We start from the raw sequence: 23247 nt of genomic DNA, 5'->3' as shown, positions 1-23247 counted from the left end.
CTCAAAATAAATCTATGTTGTACTTGTTATTTAATATCTGTTAGTCTCATTCCAGCTGACCTCTAAGAGGTGCAATAATATAATGCTCTGTCATCTGGTTAAACACAACATGCGTCTAACTAAAATTTGATTTAACTGAATGCCATAGCAAATGTTAACTCTCTGAAGATATGCATCCAACACTCTTATCCCTCCTTGTTTTCACAGCCTCACAATATTGGAGTGGCACAGTGGCACAGCAGTAGAATTGCTGCCTCACAGCGCCAGAGACCCGGGTTTGTTCCTGACTACAGATACTGTCTGTACGGAATTTATACATTCTCCCTATGACTGCGTGGATTATCTCCAGGTGCTCTGGTTTCCTCCCATATTCCAATGATATGCATGTTTGTAGATTAAATTACTCTGAAATTTGTCCTTCGTGTGTAGGGTAGAACTAGTGTATGGGTGATCGCTGGTTGGCGTGGAATTGGTGTGCTGAAGGGCCTGTTTCCATGCTGTAAACTAATATTTACTTTATAGGTGAGTTCATATTCCACTTTGAAAGTAGTTGTTGAAAGGCTCCGACAACATCTTTTGAGAAGAACTCATTGTAGTTTGCTGGAATGGGTCTCATCATCTTCCCTGGCTTCTGCATTAATTATTTGAAAGTCTACTTTAGACTGCAAATTGTTTCCACCACATCTACTTTGTTGACCCCCACAAACATTTTGAACACTTCCCATAAAGCTCCCTATGGCCTGTAATTTCTGGACCCATCATTTGTGTTTTGAAGAAGCTACAATTAAATAAAGTTGGATGTTTATATACAGGCAGTCCCCAGGTTCTTTACTCGGGGAGGCAAAGTGGCACAGTAATGGAGTTGCTGCCTTACAGCGCCAGAGACCCAGGTTCGATCCTGACTACGGGTGCTGTCTGTACGGACTTTGGACGCTTTCACTGTGACCATGTGGGTTTTCTCCGGATGATCTAGTTTCCTCCCACACTCCAAAGACGTACAGGTTTATAGGTTAAATGGCTTCTGTAAATTGTACATTGTCCCTTGTGTGTAAGATAGTGCTGGAGTACAGGGTGATCATAGTTCGGCACAGTCCCAGTGGGCTGAAGGGCCTGTTTTTGTGTTATATTTCTAAAGTCTAAAGCCTTTGCGCAACTAGAAGACAAATTACCACAGTTTTCAGGAAAGAAGGAGTAAGTGTAAAAATACCATCTTATTGCATACGTTGATAATAGAGGCTTACAAAAATATTTGATTCATGATGATGCTAAAATGAGTGCACAGAGTTACATACACAGTCCTCCGGTGAGGGATCGTTGTCAATGATTTTCATTGGCGGAGGAAGAGGCGTATGGGACTCATCGTCCGGCTCATCTTCTCCGCCACTCTGCATTCCTGATGAAGACTTTGATAAAGTGCCGCTGGGTGGTTCATCCTTCCGTCCCTTCTGTTGAGAGAAATTCCAGGAAAAATGAAAGAATATCCACTTCTTCAGTACCTTGTATCATTGCTGATTTGGAGTCATGTAAAATCTTTGAATAATTTGGAAGAGATCTTTTAAAAGTTCACAGTCAGCTAAATTGTTTTCCTGAACTTCACGGGAAGTTCAGATATTATTAACTCCTCCATTTTTTGCTTATCAAGGCTGCGTACATGAACTGGGGATACTTCTAAAAGCACCAAGAAGCTCCAATAATTCAACTATCTTCCATTTAAAAGACACTTGTACAGGCTGATGGATCAGAAAGGTTTAGAGGGATATGGGCCAAATGCAGGTAGGTGGAACTGGTTTAGATGGGGCATCTTGGTCAGCAAGGGCCCGATTCCGGTCTCTGTGTTTCTCCCCTCCCACCACCTCTATCTTTCAGTCTGACAAAGGGTTCTGACCTGAAACACCGCCAATTCCTTTTCTCCAGAGATGCTGTCTGATCTACTGAATTACTCCAGCATTTTGTGTCTATCTTTGGCTCTGTGACTATTTTGCTGTTCTTAATGAGCAAACTCAGACAGCCTCAGAAACTTAATGGATGAGTCCAAATGTGTCCACTTGTCCACTCCACATACTTGCTTACACACATCCCCCAGTGAATTTTGAGAAGTATCAACAAAGTTGATTTGATAGAGTTGATTTGATTTGGCAGGTAACATCCTGCTCAAATCTGCCGTTCCTTAATCCAGCTGAGACCAGATGTGACATGCTGCTACTATTCCAGCCATGATTAATGAACTTTGGAGTGGAGCAGAAATTGAACCTGGCAAATTCTTGGCTCTATTGCTCATGTCCAGATTGCACAACTTATTTAATATTTGAGCCAAAAGGAAGTTCATTATTCATGCACAGCCTCACAATATAACAGTTTTATTTCTGGGGCTGGGCCCATTAAATGAGGTTCCAAAAAAAATAGTCACAGTTGGGCCAAAGCAATGTACCTCATCTGCGCTGTCTTCCTGGGGTGCATGTTCGTTCTCTCCTGTTTTGGGTGATGCTGGATCTAGGCCGGGTTTGCCATTCCTGCCTCTTTTCTGCTTGACAATTTTCCTGTTATCAGCCTTGCCACTGCTGAGTCTACGCACAGGACTAGTCAGCCATTTCTTCAATGTATTCCCAGAACGTTTGGGTCCCGGCGAATTCTGCATGGAACTTAATGATGGCTGTGGTTGAAGGCTTGAGACAGATTCAGATTTAGTTCCATTGTCGTTTGGTGAATAGGCATCTACAAAAGGAATATACAAAACATTATTTGAGCAATCCTAGTTCAGAATTTGTATGCTATACATTATAATAAGCTTGAGTTTAAAGAGCCGAAACCTCCAGAGATGCTGTCTGACCTGCTGAGATACTCCAGCACTTTGTGTTCTGTACTATAACAAGCTTCAATGGACTGTACTCTTTCTAGCCATTGTCATAGGACTGTAGGTGCATCCATTTTTAAAAATGTAATCTAAACTTTAATTTTGATACCCAATGAGTTGATAAATTAGTTAATCTCGGCAAATCACCATCAAGTCTTTTTGGATGGTCATAGGATACACTGAGAAGGGCTAAATACCTTCCCACTGGAAAATAACATATCTGTGGGCTAATCATCAAGGAGACTTCCAACCCCTTCTATCTTGTTGAAGAAGTTTTTGTTGGCCAACTCCTTAAATCCACAGATGTTATCTGGACATGTTATCTGGGAGGTAGGACTTGTTGAGCAAGTTATCAGGGTTGTTTCGATTATTTATTTTAGAGATACAGCGTAGAAACGGGCTCTTCGGCCCACTGAGTCTGTGCCAACCAACTAGTTCTATGTTATGTTGTAGGAAGGTACGGCAGATGCTGGTTTAAACTAAAGATAGACCCAAAATGCTGGAGTAACACAGTGGGACAGGCAGCATCTCTGGATAGAAGGAATGGATAACGCTTCGGGCCGAGACCCTTCTTCAGACAGTTTGAAGAACGGTCTCGATCCGAAACATCACACATGTCTTCTATCCAGAGATGCTGCCAATCCTGCTGAGTTACTCCAGCATTTTTCATCTATCTTTAGTTCTATGTTATCCCAGTTTCACATCCTACACACTAGGGGCAATTTACGGAAGCAACTCTACCGTTGTGCTGCCCTTTCTGCCACTGTGCTCCCCTTAAATTTTTGCATGGTAAGTCAAATCATTCTGTAATAAAGAATGTATATTTAAAGTGTACAATCTAATTGATTCCCCTTAAATGTGCTTTTTTCATGAGTGGGCTTCACAAGATTGTCAAAGGGTTTGGCAATCTATTTCATAAATGACCTAATGCATGGACTATTAACTGTGAGAGCTGGATTTGCATTTTAAATATTAGGGAAAACAACTTTCCACAAATGTTGTCCAGAAAGATTTCAGCTCATATTATGTAGCCAGTCATCTTCATGATCAGCTGGACTCAATAAATTGGAGGCATTTCAGCATTCAAATGTGCACTGTAAAAGCCACGCAGATGTTAACTATAAAACCAGTGAGCATTGATCAGAGACCTAGGAAAGACAGTTTTATTGCCCAGCAAGCCACTCCAGAAGGAAGGAGGCACAGAGTGCTGGAGTTACTCAGTGGCTCAGGTAGCATCTTTGGAGAACATGGAAAAGTGACATTTTAGATCAGGACCCTTCTTCACACTGATTGTGGGGGCTGGAGGGGGCGGCGGGGCAGGGAGGGGGGATGAAAGCTGGAAGCGAGGAAGGCCCTACAATCAGTCGGAAGAAGGGTCCAGACCCGAATAGCCACCTATCCATGTTCTCCAGTGACCCAGCATCTGCAGTTCCTTGTTTCTACATTTCATAGAATGAAGGGGCACTGATTGGCATGATCTCATACGCTCTTTGCAAGCAGATACGCGGCTAATGTCAAAAAGCAGGCCGCCCGTTTGATATCACAGCCACAGTACATTTCTATCAGCTCATTCTTTTAGTCTACAGCATTACAGCATGATCTTTGTATTGTAACTCCAGATGGCAAAAATACAACTTTTCTCTCGGGCAAAGAACAGAAGTTGAACAAAGGATATCCATTTCTAACAAAGAAGTCATTAAGTAATTAACTAAATATATCCTGTCATTATTTAATGAGTACACAAGCACAGCTGGGTCATAAACCAAAACTAGATGGATCCTTTTTTGTGAACTTTTATTTACACTTCAGATTAAAATAACAGGGTTACGTTTCATATTATTTGAGTCCATCAGTAAAGCACAACTCTTAGGTTTTCAGACCTCAGGCATGTTTCACGCAATTACTTTGTATATTAAAATATCAGAAATCATTAAAGAACCTATAATGTAAAAAGTGCTACTTTATTTCAACGCCCACTGGAAAAAAAAGTAGTTTTAGATTTTAGATATTAAATTATCTTGGACCATTATCTTTCTCTTTGTTGTTATAGATCAGAAGCTTATCTATCGAGGGCGGCACGGTAGCGCAGCGGTAGAGTTGCTGCTTTACAGCGAATGCAGCGCCGGAGACTCAGGTTCGATCCTGACTACGGGTGCTGCACTGTAAGGAGTTTGTACGTTCTCCCCGTGACCTGCGTGGGTTTTCTCCGAGATCTTCGGTTTCCTCCCACACTCCAAAGACGTACAGGTATGTAGGTTAATTGGCTGGGTAAATGTAAAAAATTGTCCCTAGTGGGTGTAGGATAGTGTTAATGTACGGGGATCGCTGGGCGGCACGGACTTGGTGGGCCGAAAGGGCCTGTTTCCGGCTGTATATATATGATATGATGATATGATAAAAGAAAGAATGTTTTGCTTTTTATCCAGAATGGACATAATCAAAATCAATGCGCACCAAAGATTATACTGTACTGTTATTTTAAAACACAACTTAAAGAAACTTTTTGGGGGGGATTTGATATTCTAATGAAAGCTTTTAAAGTGCAACATTAACAAACCAGCATGAAGCAATTATACTGTAGTGGTAATTGGCTGTGCAATTAAGCATCTTGGAAGAATGAATGATTACCCTCCCCTCCCCCTCCCCCTCCTCCTTTCTCTCTGCCACACCTGGACTTGCATCTATTTTTCCTTCCCCATCCCCTTCCACTCACACATTCCACCCTCTAGCTTCACAATTCAATCTGACTCACACCTTCTGTCTTTTCATGTCTGGCCTCTGTTCATCATCTGCTGATCAAAACCTCCCCACACCTGTATCACCCTATTACCTGTCAGGCTTTGTCCTGCTCCCCTTCTCTTCCAGCTTTCTTCCCCCACTACATTTGGTCTGAAGAAGGGTCCCGACCAAAAACGTGACCGACAGTACCCATGTTCTCCTGAGATGCTGCGTGACCCACTAAGTTACTCTGGCACTTATGCGGCACCAGGGTAGCACATTGGCGCAGCGGTAGAGTTGTTTCCTAACAGCGCCATAGACACGGGTTCGATCCTGACTACTGGTGCTGTCTGTAAGGAGTTTGTACGTTTTCCCTGTGACCACATGGGTTTTCTCCAGGTGCTCTGGTTTCATCCCACACTCCAAAGACGTACCGTTTGTTGATTACATGGCTTCGGTAAAATTGTAAATTGTCTCTAGTGTGTAGGATAGGGTTAGTGTATTGGGATTAATGGTCGGCGCGGACTCGATAGGCCGAAGCGTCTGTTTCCGTCCTGTATCTCTAAAGTCTAAAGTCACTTTGTGTCTTTTTTAGATTCAATGTTAGAATGACAACGAATTGTATGAATGCCTGATATAAAAGAGACGGAAGATGATCTCTTTTGCTGCTAAAGTTGTGCTTCTGACAGTTACTTATTATTGTCATTCCAGATATCAGTGCAGGGAACACATATAATTAATGAACTCAGAGAGATTTCGGCCTACATTGCTATTTTTCATCTTTTCATTTTTGCACTTTATCCGTGGCATTCCAAGGGATATTTGAAACATGATCATTTGCCAAAATTCCCTCGAGTTAATTGGCATCAGGGGGAGAAATCATTACTGGCTGGAGTTCTACTCAGCACAAAAAGAGATTGTAGCTATTTGTTTAATAATTCGGTTTCTAAGATCCGCCCTTCGTTTGCAAGGGCAGCATTTATTGCTAGTCTCAAATCGCCCTTGAGAAGGTAACAGTCAGCTGCCTCGTTGAACTGTTGATGTTTGTCTATTTGAACATAGTAGCGTTACAACAACCGAGTGGCTTCGCAGATCATTTTCGAAGGCATTTAGGAGTCGACCTTGAAGAGATTTTGCAGTGCTCCACTGCATTTAAGAGTCAACCATTTTAAACTTTAGACTTTACTTTAGAGATACAGCGTGGAAACAGGCCCTTCAGTCTCCTGACCGTGCCGACCAGCAATCACCCTGTACACTGGCATTATCCTATATACCAGGGGAAATTTACAATTTTACTGAAGCCAATTAACCTACAAACCAGCATGTCTTTGGAATGTGGGTGGAAACCAGAGCAACCCACATGGTCACAGGGAGAAGGTACAGACAGTACCCATAACCCGGGTCCCTGACACTGTAAGGAAGCAACTCAACCGCTGCACCACTGTGCTGCATTACCACTACGCCACTTGGCATTAGTATAGAGAGATGTATATGCCAGGCCAGGTAAAGGAAGCATATTTCTACCCCTGAAAGGTTTCTGTGTACAAAACGGGCTTTTAATAACAAAATAGTAGTTTTTCAGTCAGCATAATTGAGGTGAGCTGCTGTTTTTTTTCCAGCTTATCAATTGACCTTAAGTTTCACAGCAGCTGTGTTGGGATTTGAACTTGGGTTCCTAGATTGTTATCACATGTCTCTCAATTACTTGAGCAGAAAACAAACTTTTGGATGAACTCAGTCAGTCAGGCAGCATCTGTGGAGGGAAATGGGCAGGTGACATTTCGGGTTGGGACCCTTCTTCAGACTGATGCATCACCCAATGACTTGTCTGGTGACTGGACCCATAGCACCACCATCATACCCTGATGCTGGTGTTTAATGAATATACCCTCAGGACATTGCACTGGCGACTGTCCAAGGCCCAAACATTTTTACCTTCCCTCAGTGTAAAGAGATGTACTGATGATTGCACAATGTTTGGTTTCATTCACAACCACAGGGATAATGAAGCAAGCCATACCTCATGTTTATTAACATTCAGGCATTTACTGATGGAATTTAGGTGTAACAGGAGCACTCAGCATCTTCAACAAAAGCCCAACCACTACTCTTGAAATTTGATGGAAATACATCACTGAGAACTCCACCATTAGCAGCCTGGAGATCACCATTGATCACTTAAATGGACCAGTCACATAAACCCTGTGGTTATAAGGTGGGTGTCTTATTCATTCCTCAAGTGCCAAGGCCATTCCTTCACGTAACAAGTGATAATTGTCTGATGAGTGCAACTCCAACAACACTGAAGTCATGACACCATTTAAGATAAGAACTATTTTACTCATCTTCAATATTAGATGTCAGTAATTATTTCTCTGAAATCCCACTGTGTCCACTGTGGCACTATTCTTGCACCACTACTAGAGTGTTCTTTTTAGGTTAAAACTACATTGGGGTAACTTTAATTCTCAACACATTGGGGTCAGTGTTGAATGGAATGTAAACATTTTTTAAGTCACAGTATAAAGGTCATACTGGTGTCATTGAGTTATAAAGTTACACAGCGTGGAAACAGGCTCTTTGGCTCAACTTGCCCATGCTGACCAACATGTCCCACTTACACTAGGAATTTCCCATCTGCACTAGTGTGCCATCTACACTAGTAGTGGAAACATGAAACATGAAATAAAAATGAAATAAATAAACAGGCTGGGCAGTAGATGTGGAGAGAGGATAGAGTTAATGTTTCAGGCCACTTCATTGACCTGATTCTATATTAAAGGAAGCTGCAGTTATCTCACAGATGTGCAGTTACTCACTTCATCTTTTAAAGATCTCCAATAGAACCTTGATAGACTACTGCTCACAGACAAGAGATAAGAAGAGGACTTAGTGATGCTTTCTGCTTCGTTCTCTTGGAATCCATGCACAATAGTTAAACTTACAAGCCACTTGGTCGTAAGATAGACACAATAGCTGGAGTTACTCAGTGGGTCAGACAGCATCTCTGGAGAAAAGGAATAGGTGACCTTTTGGGTTGAGACCCTTCTTCAGACCTCAGAATCTGAAGTTCCTTCCTACGCAAGCCACATGGCCCGACAGGTTTGTGCTGGTATTTATACTCTAATCTGCCAGTTCCTACTTTTCTTCACCCTAACGTTTATTGCATTCCTTTCTTTCCGATGTGCTAACCCAGCTTTCGTTTGAATGTTGCTGTGCGCATTGCCATCTCAACTGATCCTTATGAAGGTGGCTTGTTGCAGAGATGGTAGGGGGAGGTAGGGCTTGTGCCTTATGTGCAGTATCACACTATTTCCAATACTATTGACTACAGAAGCTCAGGAGACAATCACTTAGAAATGAGCAACGTAATGCAGCTATTGCTGCCTGGCAAATTACAGCCTAATTTTTCTATATTTCTGTTTATTCGCATTAAAAATTTCAGTAATTACAGTTGAAGATCCATGGACTTATTCAGTGAAATAAAACACCCAGATGATTTTTTTAAAAAGATGAAACCACTTTCAGATCACATTTCACACTTCTCTAAAATATTCATGATTGTGAAGCATCTAATTTTGAAGCATACAATAAAGAAGAAATGCAATATCTTCACAAGGATATATCTAGCCTTCAGATGAATCAATCCTAGCAATTTGACTTTTTTGTTTCTTCGCAGTTCTGTAACCAAATGAGGCTGTAATGTGCTAGGCAGCTAAGCCTCTTCCTTGTACCATAGATAGAATCAATAGATACAACATAGAAACAGGCCCTTTGGCCCATTGAGTCCATGCTCGTCATCAGCCACACATGTACACTAACGCAACATTAATACGCATTTTATTTTCCTTCCACACTCTCATAAATTCCTCCCAGATGCTAACATTCACCGTTACACTGAGTAATTTACAGTGGCCAATTAATCAACTAACTGGCACTTCAACCGGAAATGATGGAAACCGATCTGTTGGAGGAAACTCATGCAGTCACAGGTAAAACATCCACACAGGCAGGACAGAGTTCATGATGTGCTGGATCTGGAGGGGGTCCAGAGAAGGTTTACAAGAATGATCCCAAGGATGAATAGGTTAACGTATGAGGAGTGTTTGAAAGGTCAGGGCCTGTACACTCGCTGGAGTTTTGAAGGATGAGGGGGAAATCTCATTGAAACCGATGGGATAATGAAAGGCCTTGATGGAGTGGGCATGGAAAGGACATTTCCAATGAGGGCACAGCCTCAAAATAAAAGGATGTACCTTTATAATGGAAATAAGGAGGAATGTCTTTAGTCAGAGGGTGGTGAATCTATAAAATTCCACAGATGCCACAATGCCACGGGCGGCACGGTAGCGCAGCGGTAGAGTTGCTGCTTTACAGCGAATGCAGCGCCGGAGACTCAGGTTCGATCCTGACTACGGGTGCTGCACTGTAAGGAGTTTGTACGTTCTCCCCGTGACCTGCGTGGGTTTTCTCCGAGATCTTCGGTTTCCTCCCACACTCCAAAGACGTACAGGTATGTAGGTTAATTGGCTGGGTAAATGTAAAAATTGTCCCTAGTGGGTGTAGGATAGTGTTAATGTACGGGGATCACTGGGCGGCACGGACTTGGAGGGCCGAAAAGGCCTGTTTCCGGCTGTAGATATATGATGATGATATATGATATGGCTGTGGAGGCCAAGACACTGGATATTTTTGAAGCGCAGATTGATAGGCTCTTGATTAGGAAAGGCGTCAAAGGTTATGGGGAGATGCAGGAGACTGGTGTTGAGAGGGAAAAATAAATTAGCCATGGTTGAATGGTGGAGTAGACTTGATGAGTTGAATGGCTAATTCTGCTCCCGTGTGTTATAGCCAGTAAAAACTTTCACCTGCATGATACAGAATCAAAGTCACCTTAACCGCAGTCACCGAGCAGTTGTATGCAATGGATATTTGTGTTTGCGAGCTTTTGGAGGCAGAGTTTGCAGACTTTGTTGACTTGTTCACTGAAACATTTGAGAGGATACACTAAAAATCTCCAAGACCAATATTTTTTACCAAGCTGTTCCTGCCACACCACACTGGCCTTTGAGGGGTTTAAGGTGAGACACTGGAAAATGTCCACCTGCTTCCCATATCTCAGGAACCACCTCTCAGTGAAGCGAGGCACTGATGATGAAATTCACTGCAGCCTTCTATGACTTTTTCAATTGGCGATAAGGGTAGGTGAAGATCACGAGCTCAGACCGGGAACAAAACTCATGACCTTCAAGGCAACCATGATCCCTGCAGCCATGATCTTATTTTAAGATCATGAAGTGTAAAAGATGGCATGGAAAGATAGTGACTTTTTGTGTATTGCCTCAATGTAATCTGCTATTCTTACATTAATATTATTGCACTCTTGTACTTAGATATAATTGCATTTATGCATAGTATGAATTTACTGAATTGCAACAAAACAAATTATTTCACTGCACCTAAGTACATGTGACAATAAAGTACCATTACATGCTTCTGAGGCCTGGAGCAAACATCACAAGGCACTGGAGAAATACTCCAAGTTCACTGGATAGAAATGTGAACCAATGTCAGCATCCTCTCTCGGGCCAACATTCGAGATGCTGATGCTTTTGTTACTCTCAGTTGACTTGCTTGGACAAGCCACATGGCTCACAAGCAGGAAACCAGACTCCCGAAACAAACACTATTCCAAACCATATCACAGGAGAAAGTTACCAGGCAAATAGAGGAAAAAGATACAAGATCTGCTCAAAACATTGAAGAAACTCAACATCCTGAATGATGGGACAGTGTTACAGTGGTAAAATTGCTGCCTTACAGCGCCAGGGACCCGGGTACGATCCTGACTGTGAATGATGTGTGTATGGAGTTTGCACGATCTTCCTGTGACCTCGTAGGTTTTCTCCGGATGCTCTGGTTTTCTCCCACACTCCAAAGACATGTAGATTTGTAGGTTAATTGGCTTTGGTAAAAATTGTAAATTGTCCCTAGTGTGTCGGATTGTGCTAGTGTGTGGGGATCGCTGGTTAACACAGACTTGGTGCGCTAAGGGGCCCGTTTCCACGTTGTATCTCTAAACTAAACTAAAGTTAAATAAAGACTCTTGGGAATAACTGCCCCCTGACCACGTGGTGTGTAACAGGAACATTTGGCATGCTGTTGAGAACCTCAAGGTCATGCATTGGGACCACACAAAAGCCCTGCATAAGTGGTGGAAGGCACAGACCACCTCATAAACTATCCGTCTGCCAGCCATCAGCTGTCTTCAGCCCCGTCTGTGGAGGAGTCTGTGGTTTCCACACATTGGCCTCGGAGCCAACAAAAGTGGTGTGGAATCAAATGAGCCTCAATCCCGGAGGGACTGCCTGAGAAGGAGGACGTTAATTAAAAAAATGTAAGTTTCCATAGGTTGATTTCTGCCAGAATACCATATGAAAGATGTTCACTGTGGACACAAAAAGTGAAAGGAGTTCAGAATTTTAATGCAAACTGTTGTTGCTTGAGGAACATTTGAACCAATGTGCTTGCAAGACATGTTGCAGCTGCAACCAGGACAATTGCAGAGCAGCAGCCAAAAAGTTGAACATTAATTGTGAGCCAAGTAGGCCAAAGCTAAAACTTCCCAATCTGCCTGTGTGTGTGCTTCATACTGTAAAAAGAGCACTGGCTCATGCTGTGCATTGGTAGTATCAAATGCAGCACAGATGAAGAGAAAAAATAGTATTCCTTACATTTACAAAGCTCCATTTTTGCCCACAGCCCATGATGTGGTTTTTAAAATGCATCTCACTATTTGAACACACTTTCAATTAAGGATGAAAAAAAGTGCTAATTAACAGCGAATGTAATACTGAGCCTGATAGTGTCATTGGAACCAGAAGGAAATATCGCCATGGTATTACAGACTGTTAGGAAGTGTAATTTGGAAAACTGTGACAGAATCGCACAAAGTCAAAGGGAAAAAACATTTTTGCTCCATATTTTTCAGCATATAATTAGTAGAGTGAAAGGTGGAGAACCAGTGGATGTGGTGTTTAGAGTCATAGCGAGGAAACAGGCCCTTCGGCCCACCGAGTCCATGCCGACCATCGATCACCCGTTCACACTAGTTCTAAATTATCCCAATTTCTCATGCACTCCCTACACACCTGGGGCAATTTACTGTGGCCCATTAACCTACAAAACCCACACGTCTTAGGGATGTGGGAAGAAACCTGAGAACTCAGAGGAAACCCATGTAGTCACAGGGAGAATGTGCAAACTCGACACAGGCAGCACCTGAGGTCAGGGTCGAACCAGGGTCTCTGGCGCTGTGTAGCAGAGGCTCTACCAACTGTGCCAATATGCTGCCCTATTGGGACTTTAGGAAAGCTCTCAATAATAAGAGATTACTGTACAAAATTAAAGCACATGGGATGGGACCAATTTTCTGTTCTGGATATTGAATAGGCACAGACAGTCTGATCAATAGTCAGGATCGAATAGTGAAAGACCTGGATAGTATAGATGTAAAGAGGATGTTTCCACAAGTACAAGAGTCTAGGCCCAGAGGGCACAGCCTCAGAATAAAAGGATGTACCTTTCGGAAAGAGATGAGGAGGAATCTCTTTGGTCAGAGGGTGGTGAATCTGTGGAATTCATTGCCACAGACAGCTGTGGAGGCCGTCTTTGGGTATTTTTAAAGTAGAGATTGACAGGTTCTTAGTTATTAAGGGTGTCAAACGTTTATGCGGGGAGCAGGAGAATGAGGTTGAGAGGGAAAGATAGAACAGCCATGATTGAATGCTGATGAACGATGGGCCGAATGCCCTAATTCTGCTCCCATACTTATGAACTATGATACAAAGCTGAGTGGCAGCTCTGTGGAGAATGCCGAGAGGCTCCAGTATGACTTTTCAGTGTCGGTGAATGGGCTTGACAGACACAGGATAAGGTGAATAAAGATGAGGTATAAACTTGGTTGGCAAGAACGGAAGGGCAGATTCTCCTAACACTACTAAGGAGAGACAATCATGAAGAATATCGGCTATCATGCTGTCCTGGATCGTCACCAGTCTAATAGGAACAGGGATGTCAACGATAATAATTAGCTGTGGTTCCCCGAATTACAACAATATCATATTAATTATAAACCTATCAACTTTCCATATTCCTCTCTCCCCAAGGAGAAAAACCTGTAATTTATGCATTTCTCCAATTCGTTTTAACAATACTGATATTCCCAAAAGCATTACACCAATATATTTTTCTATTACCTACAATTACAATGTTAAAGAAATCTGCAACGTTTTTCTTTTATGTGGATTAGATGTTAGTGCAGTCATTTGTTGCTATGTAGCAGTACGCTAATGCTTCAACCAGCAGCTTAACCCATATATTCATAATGAAGCTGACGCGGCATTAAATGGACTTTGGCACCCTGGATATTAAATATCTGTGTATAATAATTTGGTCCTTGGGTGTGATCCAGATTCAGGGACAGTTTCTTCCCCACTGTTATCAGGCAACTGAACCACCCTATCACCAACAAGAGGAGTCCTGAGCTACTATCTACCTCATTGAAGACCTTTGGACTATCTTTAATGGGACTTCACAGGACTTTGTCTGGCACTAAACGTTATTCCCTTTATCATGTATCTACACACTGTAAATGGCTCGATTGTAATCATGTATTTTCTTTCTACTGACTGGTTAGCATGCAACAAAAGCTTTTCACTGTACCTCGGTACACTTGACAATAAACTAAACTAAACTAAAAATCTATTTCCAGTGACTTCCATTATTAATCGATAGTTTAATTTAAACTCACTCATAAATGAATAAACAAATGAACATTCAGAGCTAAACCCTGCTCTATCACTGTAGCTCATATAAACATAGGGCAAAACCTTTAGTTTTACAGTGAATATTTTGCAATTCAGGTCACCGCATTACAGAAAGGATATGGGGGCATAGGACAGGGTGCAGATGAGTTTTTTTCCAGAATGCTGCCTGGATTAGAGGGTTTCAGCTACAAGGAGATGTTGGATAGACTTGGATTGCTTTCTCTGGATCTTCGGAGGTTGAGGGCAGACTTGATGGCAGTGGGCGGCACGGTAGCGCAGCGGTAGAGTTGCTGCTTTACAGCGAATGCAGCGCCGGAGACTCAGGTTCGATCCTGACTACGGGTGCTGCACTGTAAGGAGTTTGTACGTTCTCCCCGTGACCTGCGTGGGTTTTCTCTGAGATCTTCGGTTTCCTCCCACACTCCAAAGGCGTACAGGTATGTAGGTTAATTGGCTGGGTAAATGTAAAAATTGTCCCTAGTGTGTGTAGGATAGTGTTAATGTACGGGGATCGCTGGGCAGCACGGACTTGGTGGGCCGAAAAGGCCTGTTTCCGGCTGTATGTGTATGGTATGGTATGGTATATCAAATTATGAGAGGCACAGTATAGGGTCAGAAACTTTATTTCCCCAGGGTGGAAATGTCCAACACTAGAGGGCACAGCTATAAAGTGAGGGGAGGAAAGTTTAATGGAGATGTACGGGGCATGTTTTTAGTTACACATAGTGGGGGGGGGGGGGGGGGGGCAGGAACGCAATGCTAGGTGTGGTGGTTGAGGCAGATACAATAGTGGCATTTAGGAGGCTTTTAGATAGGCAGATGCAGACAGATAGAGGCAGAAACAGGTAGAGGCAGATGAGATCAGTTTAGCTAGGTAGACACAAAATGCTGGAGTAACTCAGCGGGTCAGGCAGCATCTCAGGAGAGAAGGAATGGGTGATGTTTCGGGTCGAGACCCTTCTTCAGACTGATGTCAGGAGAGGGGGCGGGACAAAGATAGGATGTAGTAGGAGACAGGAAGACAGTGGGAGAACTGGGAAGGGGAGGGGAAAGAGAGGGACAGAGGAACTATCTGAAGTTAGAGAAGTCAATGGGGTGTAACATTTCGCTGGGGTGTAAACTGCCCAAGCGAAATACGAGATGCTGTTCCTCCGATTTGCGTTGGGCCTCACTATGACAATGGAGGAGGCCCATGACAGAAAGATCAGACTAGGAGTGGGAGGGGGAGGGGGGAGTGGGAGGGGGAGGGGGAATTGGTTGAGCCGCCGGGAGATCAGGTTGGTTAAGGCAGACTGATGGCTCAGCCAGTGAGGCCCAGCGCAAATTGGAGAAACAGCATCTCATATTTCTCTTGGGCAGTTTACACCCCAGCGGTATGAACATTGACTTCTCTAACTTCATATAGTTCCTCTGTACCACTCTTTCCCCTCCCCGTTCCCAGTTCTCCCACTGTCTTCCTGTCTCCACCTATATCCTTTTTGTCCCGCCCCACCTGACATCAGTCTGAAGAATGGTCTCGACCCGAAAAGTCACCCATTCCCTCTCTCCTAGATGCTGCCTGACCTGCTGAGTTACTCCAGCATTTTGTGATACCTTCGCTGAGTTACTCCAGCATTTTGTGTCTACCTTCGATTTGAACCAGCATCTGCAGTTATTTTCCTACCTAGCCTGACATCATGTTCGGTACACACATTATGGGCTGAAGGGCCAGTTCCTGTGCAGTACCGTAAAACCCTTTTACGGACCTCTTTAAAATAGATTTTGGTTATATTGGACGGACCGACTGACCTTTACTGCCATGCCAGGCTGCTGACGACAACCCTGGACCCTCCCCAACTGCTTCCAGGCTGGGCCTAACAACATTCACCGCCTTGGCCACTTCGAAACCGTGCCTGCTGCCGTCACCGCCGACCCTTACCTGTACTCCGACCCCCCATGGGCCATGAAAAAATGACTACGCTGATCCTCACCTCAACTCACCTGGTGCCAGGCCCAGTTCCTGACCGAGAATCTGAAGAAGGGACTCGACCCGAAACGTCATCTATCCATGTTCTGCAGAGATGCTGCCTGACCCGGTGACTCCAGCATTTTGTGTCTTTTTGTGTATTCACCAGCAATCCCTTAAATAGACACAAAAAGCTGAGGTAACTCAGCGTGTCCGACAGCATCTCTGGATGAAAGGAATATGTGATGTTTCGGATCGAGACCCTTCTTCAGACTGAGAGTCAGCGGTAAAAAAATCCCTTCCTTGATTATAACAGAAAATCGGCAATAACGGCCACCATCCCCCCCCCCCCCACCCCCCCTCCTGCAATGGTCCATTAAAACAAGGGTTTGCTGTATTGTTCTACGTTCTATAAAATCCCTGGCCACTGAATTCATTGCACACTGTCCTGCTTCCTTTATCATCCGGAGCCTAATGCAACCAGAAGACAAAGGGAATCCGTGACTCAAAGCTTCCAGGATGTTTTGCTGTCTTTACGGAGTGTGCTTGAGCAAACAGAAAGGGCATATGCTTTCCACTACCTAAATGATGCCACTCACTAGCAGTATTCTGGACCTGGTGCTCTGACCATCTTTTGATTCTTTTCCAGCAGTTGCAACATTTCAATGAAAGATTACAGTCCACATAATATAACCTGTTAAAATTATTATTCATAACATTTTTACCTCCATTCAACTATTCCAATGTACTAATGTAGAACGTAGAGTCTGATGAAGGGTCCCGACCTGAAACATCACCTTCCACGCTGCCTGACCCGCTGAGTTACTCCACCACTTTGTGTCTTTTTATTTCAATGTGCTGGTGGCCTAAATCTATCTTCTTATCCACAGCAAAGCTGAGGTCATGTGAAATTTCGTGAAAGGTTCCAGGATTCTTTGTAGAATTGTCATCAAGAAAAATATTGAGATGCCCATTAGAACATAGAATTAAAGTGGAGTATCTTGAAGCAGCAATAGAATGTACAGAGGTTTATGGAAGGAATTCCACGACTTGAGGTGTCAACAACAGAAGCTTTAGCCAGCAATGGTGCAACGATTAAAAGCAGAGTTGTAATGTAGGTCACAATAGAAGGATTCAGGATCTAGCAGATCTGGAGGAGATCACAGATGTATTCTGTTTCTTCCTTCCTTTCTTTGTCCCGCCCCCTCCCCTGACATCAGTCTGAAGAAGGGTCTCGACCCGAAACGTCACCCATTCCTTCTCTCCTGAGATGCTGCCTGACCCGCTGAGTTACTCCAGCTTTTTGTGATACCTTCGATTTGTACCAGCATCTGCAGTTATTTTCCTACACAGATATAGAGAGACGAGTTCATGGAGGGACTTGAAAAACATTTTAAAATCAAGGAGCTTTCTGAGTTTCTGATAGTTTCTGACCCTATCTGTGCATCTCTTAAGCTAAGTAGGTCAAAATGCAAAAGAGACAGATATGTCTTTGTTTGTGAAAGTTTGGCCAGATGGGAGGGGGCAGGATAAATCAATTCCAAGGCCTGGGGTGTTCGGTAGGAGATGAACCAATGCCAGGGCAGAGTCAGCTACAAGTTTGTAGTAGTGGTGATGGTCACTGTGGTCCAGTGTCCATCTTGGTTGCAAATACACAAACACCTGTGCAGTCTGAAGCTGAACATCAACAGAGGCAATAAACAAGAGATCTTGTGAGATTTTTATTGTCATAAGAATCAAATAATAGGGAAATTCACTGCTTTATATCAGCTATAAATGTACAACGTGAGAGTTATTGTCACAATTTCTGCAAGGCTGTTTCACATTTGGTTGGATGGGTAGTAATCTGGGTTGGTGGTCGGGCCCAGAGTTATTGCTAAATTGGCTGGGGACAGGCCAACCTCAGAGCACACTCAATTGAGCCTCCGGCTTATGTCACTTGAGTATGTTTAATAAGGATATGTCATTTGTTGTGGCTCCAGTGCATTTTACACTTTAGACTTTAGAGATACAATGCCGGCCCACCAAGTCCACGCCGATCAATGATTATCCAGTGCACATTAGCACTATCCTACACCCTACAGACAATTTACAATTTACAGAAGCCAACTAACCTACAAATCTGCACGTGTTTGGAGTGTGGGAGGAAACCGAAACACCCGAAGAAAATCCACGTGGTCACAGGGAGAACGTACAAACTCCGTACAGACAGCACCCGTAGATAGGATCAAACCCAAGTCTTTGGCGCTGCAAGGCAGCAACTCTATCGCTGCGCCACTATGCCATCCCTTTTTCTCATTTCAGAAAGCAAATTTCAGTTTGATTCACATATTCTATTTGAAGAAGGATCCCAATCCAAAACATTGTCTGTCCATTCCCTCCGCAGATGCTGCCTGACCAGCTGATTTCATTCAACACTTTGTTTTAGTTTTAGAGATACTACATGGAAACAGATAATTCGGCCCACCGAGTTTACACTCACCAATGATCAATACTAGCTCTATCCTACACAGAGGAGGGGGGAAACAATTTATAGAAGCAAATTAATCTACAAACCGGGACGTCTTTGGAATGTGGGAGGAAACCGGAGCACCCATAGAAAGCCCATGAAACTACAGGGAGAATGTACAAACTCCATACAGACAGCACCCGTAGTTAGGATCGAACCCGGTTTTCTGGCATTGTAGGGGCAACTACTCTACAGCTGCATCATTGTGCCGCCTGTGTTTTCCTCAAGATCCCAGCATTTGTAGTTTTTTGTGTCTCCATTTTACTACTCCACTATGAACTTACCTCAATGTATGCCTACCTTGTAGGACTCCTCCTCTTTCTGACACATCGATTTGAAGAATGGACTTCACCTGTCCGTTCCCTTCACAGGTGCTGCCTAGCCCACTGCGTTCCACCAGCACATGGTTTGCCCAAGATTTCAGCATCTGCAGGTTCTTGTATCTACACTACAGTGGTGCTGGCACAAATGCAAGAGATTGCAGGGAGAGTAAAAACAAGGAACTGGTGATGCTGGTTTACACAAAAGAACACAAAGTGCTGGAGTCACTCTGCAGATCAAGCAGTGTGACTAGAAAACATGGATGGGTGACGTTTCGGGTCAGGATCTTTCTTCAGATTCTTTCTGAAAAAGGGTCTGAAGAAGGGTGCCGACCTGAAACGTCAGCCATCCATGTACTCCCGAGATGCTGCTTGACCCATTGCAGCACTTTGTGTCCAGGAGGCAGGGAGACGTGAGGGGTAAGTGGCGGTGGGAGGGTTCTATTTGTAGCCAACTGAACAACTGTAGCAGGAAGAGCAGTATCATTCCTGCTGGTTCCAATTAAAAAACCTTGTCTTTCTGGACCATGCCCACTCTGAGGAAAGCTGAGCAGATCCTGCATTCACCCCGCCTTTTCTCGTAGGCAATTACACAATTCGAAGACCACAGGTTTTTTTCCTGATTTTCCGAAAGTGATGCAAGAAACTAACTGAGAAAGCAAATTAAGGGGTAATGCATCACTGAGCAAGTGGTGTGATAACTTTCTTTACTTTATTAGAAACTCAAAATATTTAAATGTTCTGCTATTTTTACAAATTAAAGCTCTCAATTGGATTCATCCACATTTCCAGTTAAAACCTGTGATATTAAATTGCTCTAATTTTAATTGAACTACCACTGGACTGGGGAACACTGATGGCAAATATATCTTCCAAAGCTTTGTGGCTGGAATTTTCAGTTTGCGAGGACGAACATGAGCAATTTTCAGTTCTGTTTCAATTTAAGTAATAAATGACAGGTTTGCCTGATTAGTCCCTCAGGGAAATAGGGCTGAGCAATGCTGATTTCTAAGGATGGACAGGATCCAGTAAGACAAGAGTTTTTTAATTGGAAGCAGTACGAATCAAACAGCTGTCCTGTGGACTACAATTAGCCCCACCCAGCTCTCTCTCTGTCCTCTCTCACATTTACCCAAGCACCACAGTAATGCATCAACCAAACTGAAATTTGTGTTCTGAAATGAATGAACTGTATGTCTGGAGCTGTACTACAACGAGAGTCCGTTGCCAAATGTGCTGAAGTTATAGAAGACACAAGAGATTGCAGATGCTGTAATATGGAGCAAAAACAAACAAACTGCTGGATGAATTCAGAGGGTTTGGCAGCATCTGTGGAGGCAGAGGGACAGTCCACATTTTGGGTTGAGACCCGACATCAGGTTTGGGATTACACTCGCCTGAGGCCCTGTGAGTGTGGTCACATGCTGGCCTGCCTGCTATGTCTACAGCACCACATCTGGACTCAAATATAGACTCGCCTCCGATCAATCTGAACCAGGCCTGAAAAACTGTGATTATAGCCCATGTGTTGCATTTATAGCTGAAGGAACGCACTGAATTTTCTCATTATTTGACTCTTGTGACAGTGTTCAATACAATGATTAAATTAATTATCCAAGTTATTTTGAGCAAAATGGCAAACTAGAGATGACATCTGGAAAAACTCATAGAAACCACAATCATCAGAAACATGAAGACTGAGGGCTTCACTTTATACTGTAGTTCTCCAAAACGCAGCTGGCAAGCAATAAGACATTTCAGATACTAGATGTTGCTATAGGAAACCAAAAACTAGCCCACACAAAACACTTACTTTTGTAACGCATGCTGAACATTATTTGATCGGTCCCCTTCCTTTTCTTCCCTTCCCTCTCACTGAACATTGGTTTCTGTAAATTCAAATGTTAGTTCTGTCCTCCATTATGACCCAGTGGCATTTGAAGGAGTGGAATTTTACAGCTCCAGCTACCCAGGTTCAAATCTTATATTCATAAGTCATGGGAGCAGAATTAGGCCATTCAGCCCATCGAATCTACTCCCACATTCAAACACAGCTGATCTATCTTTCCCTCCCGACCCCATTCTCCTGCCTTCTCCCCATAACCACGACACCTATGGTAGAGATATGACTCATTGCCTTTTTGTGCCTCATTCTGTCCCGCTACCATGTTGAAACCATTTTTCCCCCATTAATTATCAATACCAGCTCCTTTTATCTCATTTAAAATCATCACTCTCCAACCCAACAAGCTTCCATGAGAAACTTCCTATCAAGATAGTATTTTTTTGCTTTTCTCTCTCAGTCTTGGCACTTGGTGAGATCACATTCATGATACTTTCAAGTGGCATTGCAATTTATCATCTACTCTCTCCTCTGATTTTGTGACCTCCTTTCCTGCCCCAATGTTTCGCTCTTTCTCTCTCCACTAACTGCATCACCTTGCCATCCATCTCACAGAGCTTTGCGACTTGCATCACCCTGTTTGTGGAAAAAGCCATCTCCAATCACTTTCTAATATTGGCCTCTATTTTACTTTAGATACAGCGTGGAAACAGGCCCTTCGACTCACTGAGTCCACACCCACCAGTGATCACCCGTATACTAGTACTATCCTACACACTAGGGACAATTTACAATTTACAGAAGCCAATTAACTTACAAACCTGTACATCTTTGAAGTGTGGAAGGAAACCAGAGCAGCCGGAGAAAACCCACGCGGTCACAGGGAGAATGTACAAACTCTGTACAGACAGCACCCGTAGTCAGGATTGAAGCCGGGTCACCATGAGGCAGCAACTCTACCGCTGCGCCACTGTGCCAAATTGTCTCCTTTTGCCCGACCCTCATTTTGGATGATATTGACATTTGTTTCCATTGGTGTTGAGTTTAATAGTCAGAAAGTCACATTGCAGCTTTATAAAACTTTTTTGAGGCTGCATTTGGAGTAATGTGTGCAGTTCTGGTTGCCCCAGTATGGGAAGGATGTGGAAGCTTTGGAGAGGATGCAGAAGTTCACCAGAATGATGCCTGGATTAGAAGGTATCAGATGTGGAAAAGTGGATTGTTTCCCCTGGACTGTCAGAGGCTGAGACCTAATAAAAGTATATAAAATTATGAGAGGTGTAGATAGGGTAGACAGTCAGAACTTTTCTCCTAGTGTGGAAATGTCAATGAATAGGGGGCATAACTTTAAGATGATAGGGGCAAAGTTTAAAAGAGATGTGCAGGGCAAGTTTTTTTAATGCAGAGTGATGGGTGTTTGGTCTGCTCCGCCAGGGGTAGCGGTGAAGACAGAAACAATAATGAGATTTAAAAGGCTTTTGGATCGGTACATGGATATGCAGGGAATAGAAGGAAATGGATCACATGCAGGCAGATGACATTAGTTTAACTGGCATCATGTTTGGCACGGGTATTTGGAGATGAAGTGCTTTTATATGTTGTACTGTTCTAATACAAATGCAAACTGTTCTTTGCTACATAAAGAACTATTAACACTTAGACTTGATGGGACAGACAAATTAGTGAAGATGAAATAGGCTAAAGTAATTTGTAAAGGAATTGGGTACAGTGTGATCATGACAGGACAAGTGAGTAAACTGGACCAAATGTCATTCTACAGTTTGTGATCCAGTGAATATTGATTCAGTCGTTCGACATACTTTAAAATTCACGACCCAACTTTGCATTTTCCCCTTAAGGAAGAAAAAACAAACTGCTGGAAGTGGGGCAAGCAGCATCTGTGGAGGAGGATATTTAGGGTCAAGATACTTCATCACTCCGAGTAGAGAGGGAAGATAAGGGAGAGAAGGGTTAAGACAGGGGTTGGTGGGTAGCAGTTAGATCATGGAGGGGTGAAGGAGGATGGGCAGAAGAAGCCAGGTGGGGAGATGTGTGCAGTCATGAGGAGAGACTCAGAGGCCGGAGAGTGATAGGTGGAAGTAGACAAAGGGAAAAAAAGGCCGTTGGAATCAGATGGGGAGAGGAAGGGTCGGTGAAGTTCGAGACAGAGGCTGGTGGTGATAAGCAGGGACACAAAAGCTACAAATGTTAGAATCTGACAAAAAAAGGTGAT

General features: G+C 43.3%; 1 protein-coding gene across 5 annotated transcripts in view; it reads right to left on the bottom strand.

Moving 5' to 3' along the window:
• Nucleotides 1-23247, bottom strand: part of LOC144595941 (kalirin-like) — a 159111-nt gene that overhangs the window by 68592 nt on the left and 67272 nt on the right. For all 5 annotated transcript variants that reach the window (XM_078403893.1, XM_078403894.1, XM_078403897.1 and 2 more), the window contains 2 exons: nucleotides 2429-2712; nucleotides 1293-1445 (listed from right to left, as the gene is read on the bottom strand). In XM_078403893.1, the coding sequence (XP_078260019.1) occupies nucleotides 1293-1445; nucleotides 2429-2712 (437 nt within the window). The remainder of the gene's footprint in view (nucleotides 1-1292; nucleotides 1446-2428; nucleotides 2713-23247) is intronic.

This window comes from Rhinoraja longicauda, chromosome 8 (assembly GCF_053455715.1).
Source record: "Rhinoraja longicauda isolate Sanriku21f chromosome 8, sRhiLon1.1, whole genome shotgun sequence".
Lineage (NCBI taxonomy): Eukaryota > Metazoa > Chordata > Chondrichthyes > Rajiformes > Arhynchobatidae > Rhinoraja > Rhinoraja longicauda.
This window is presented reverse-complemented; position numbering and strand designations above follow the sequence as displayed.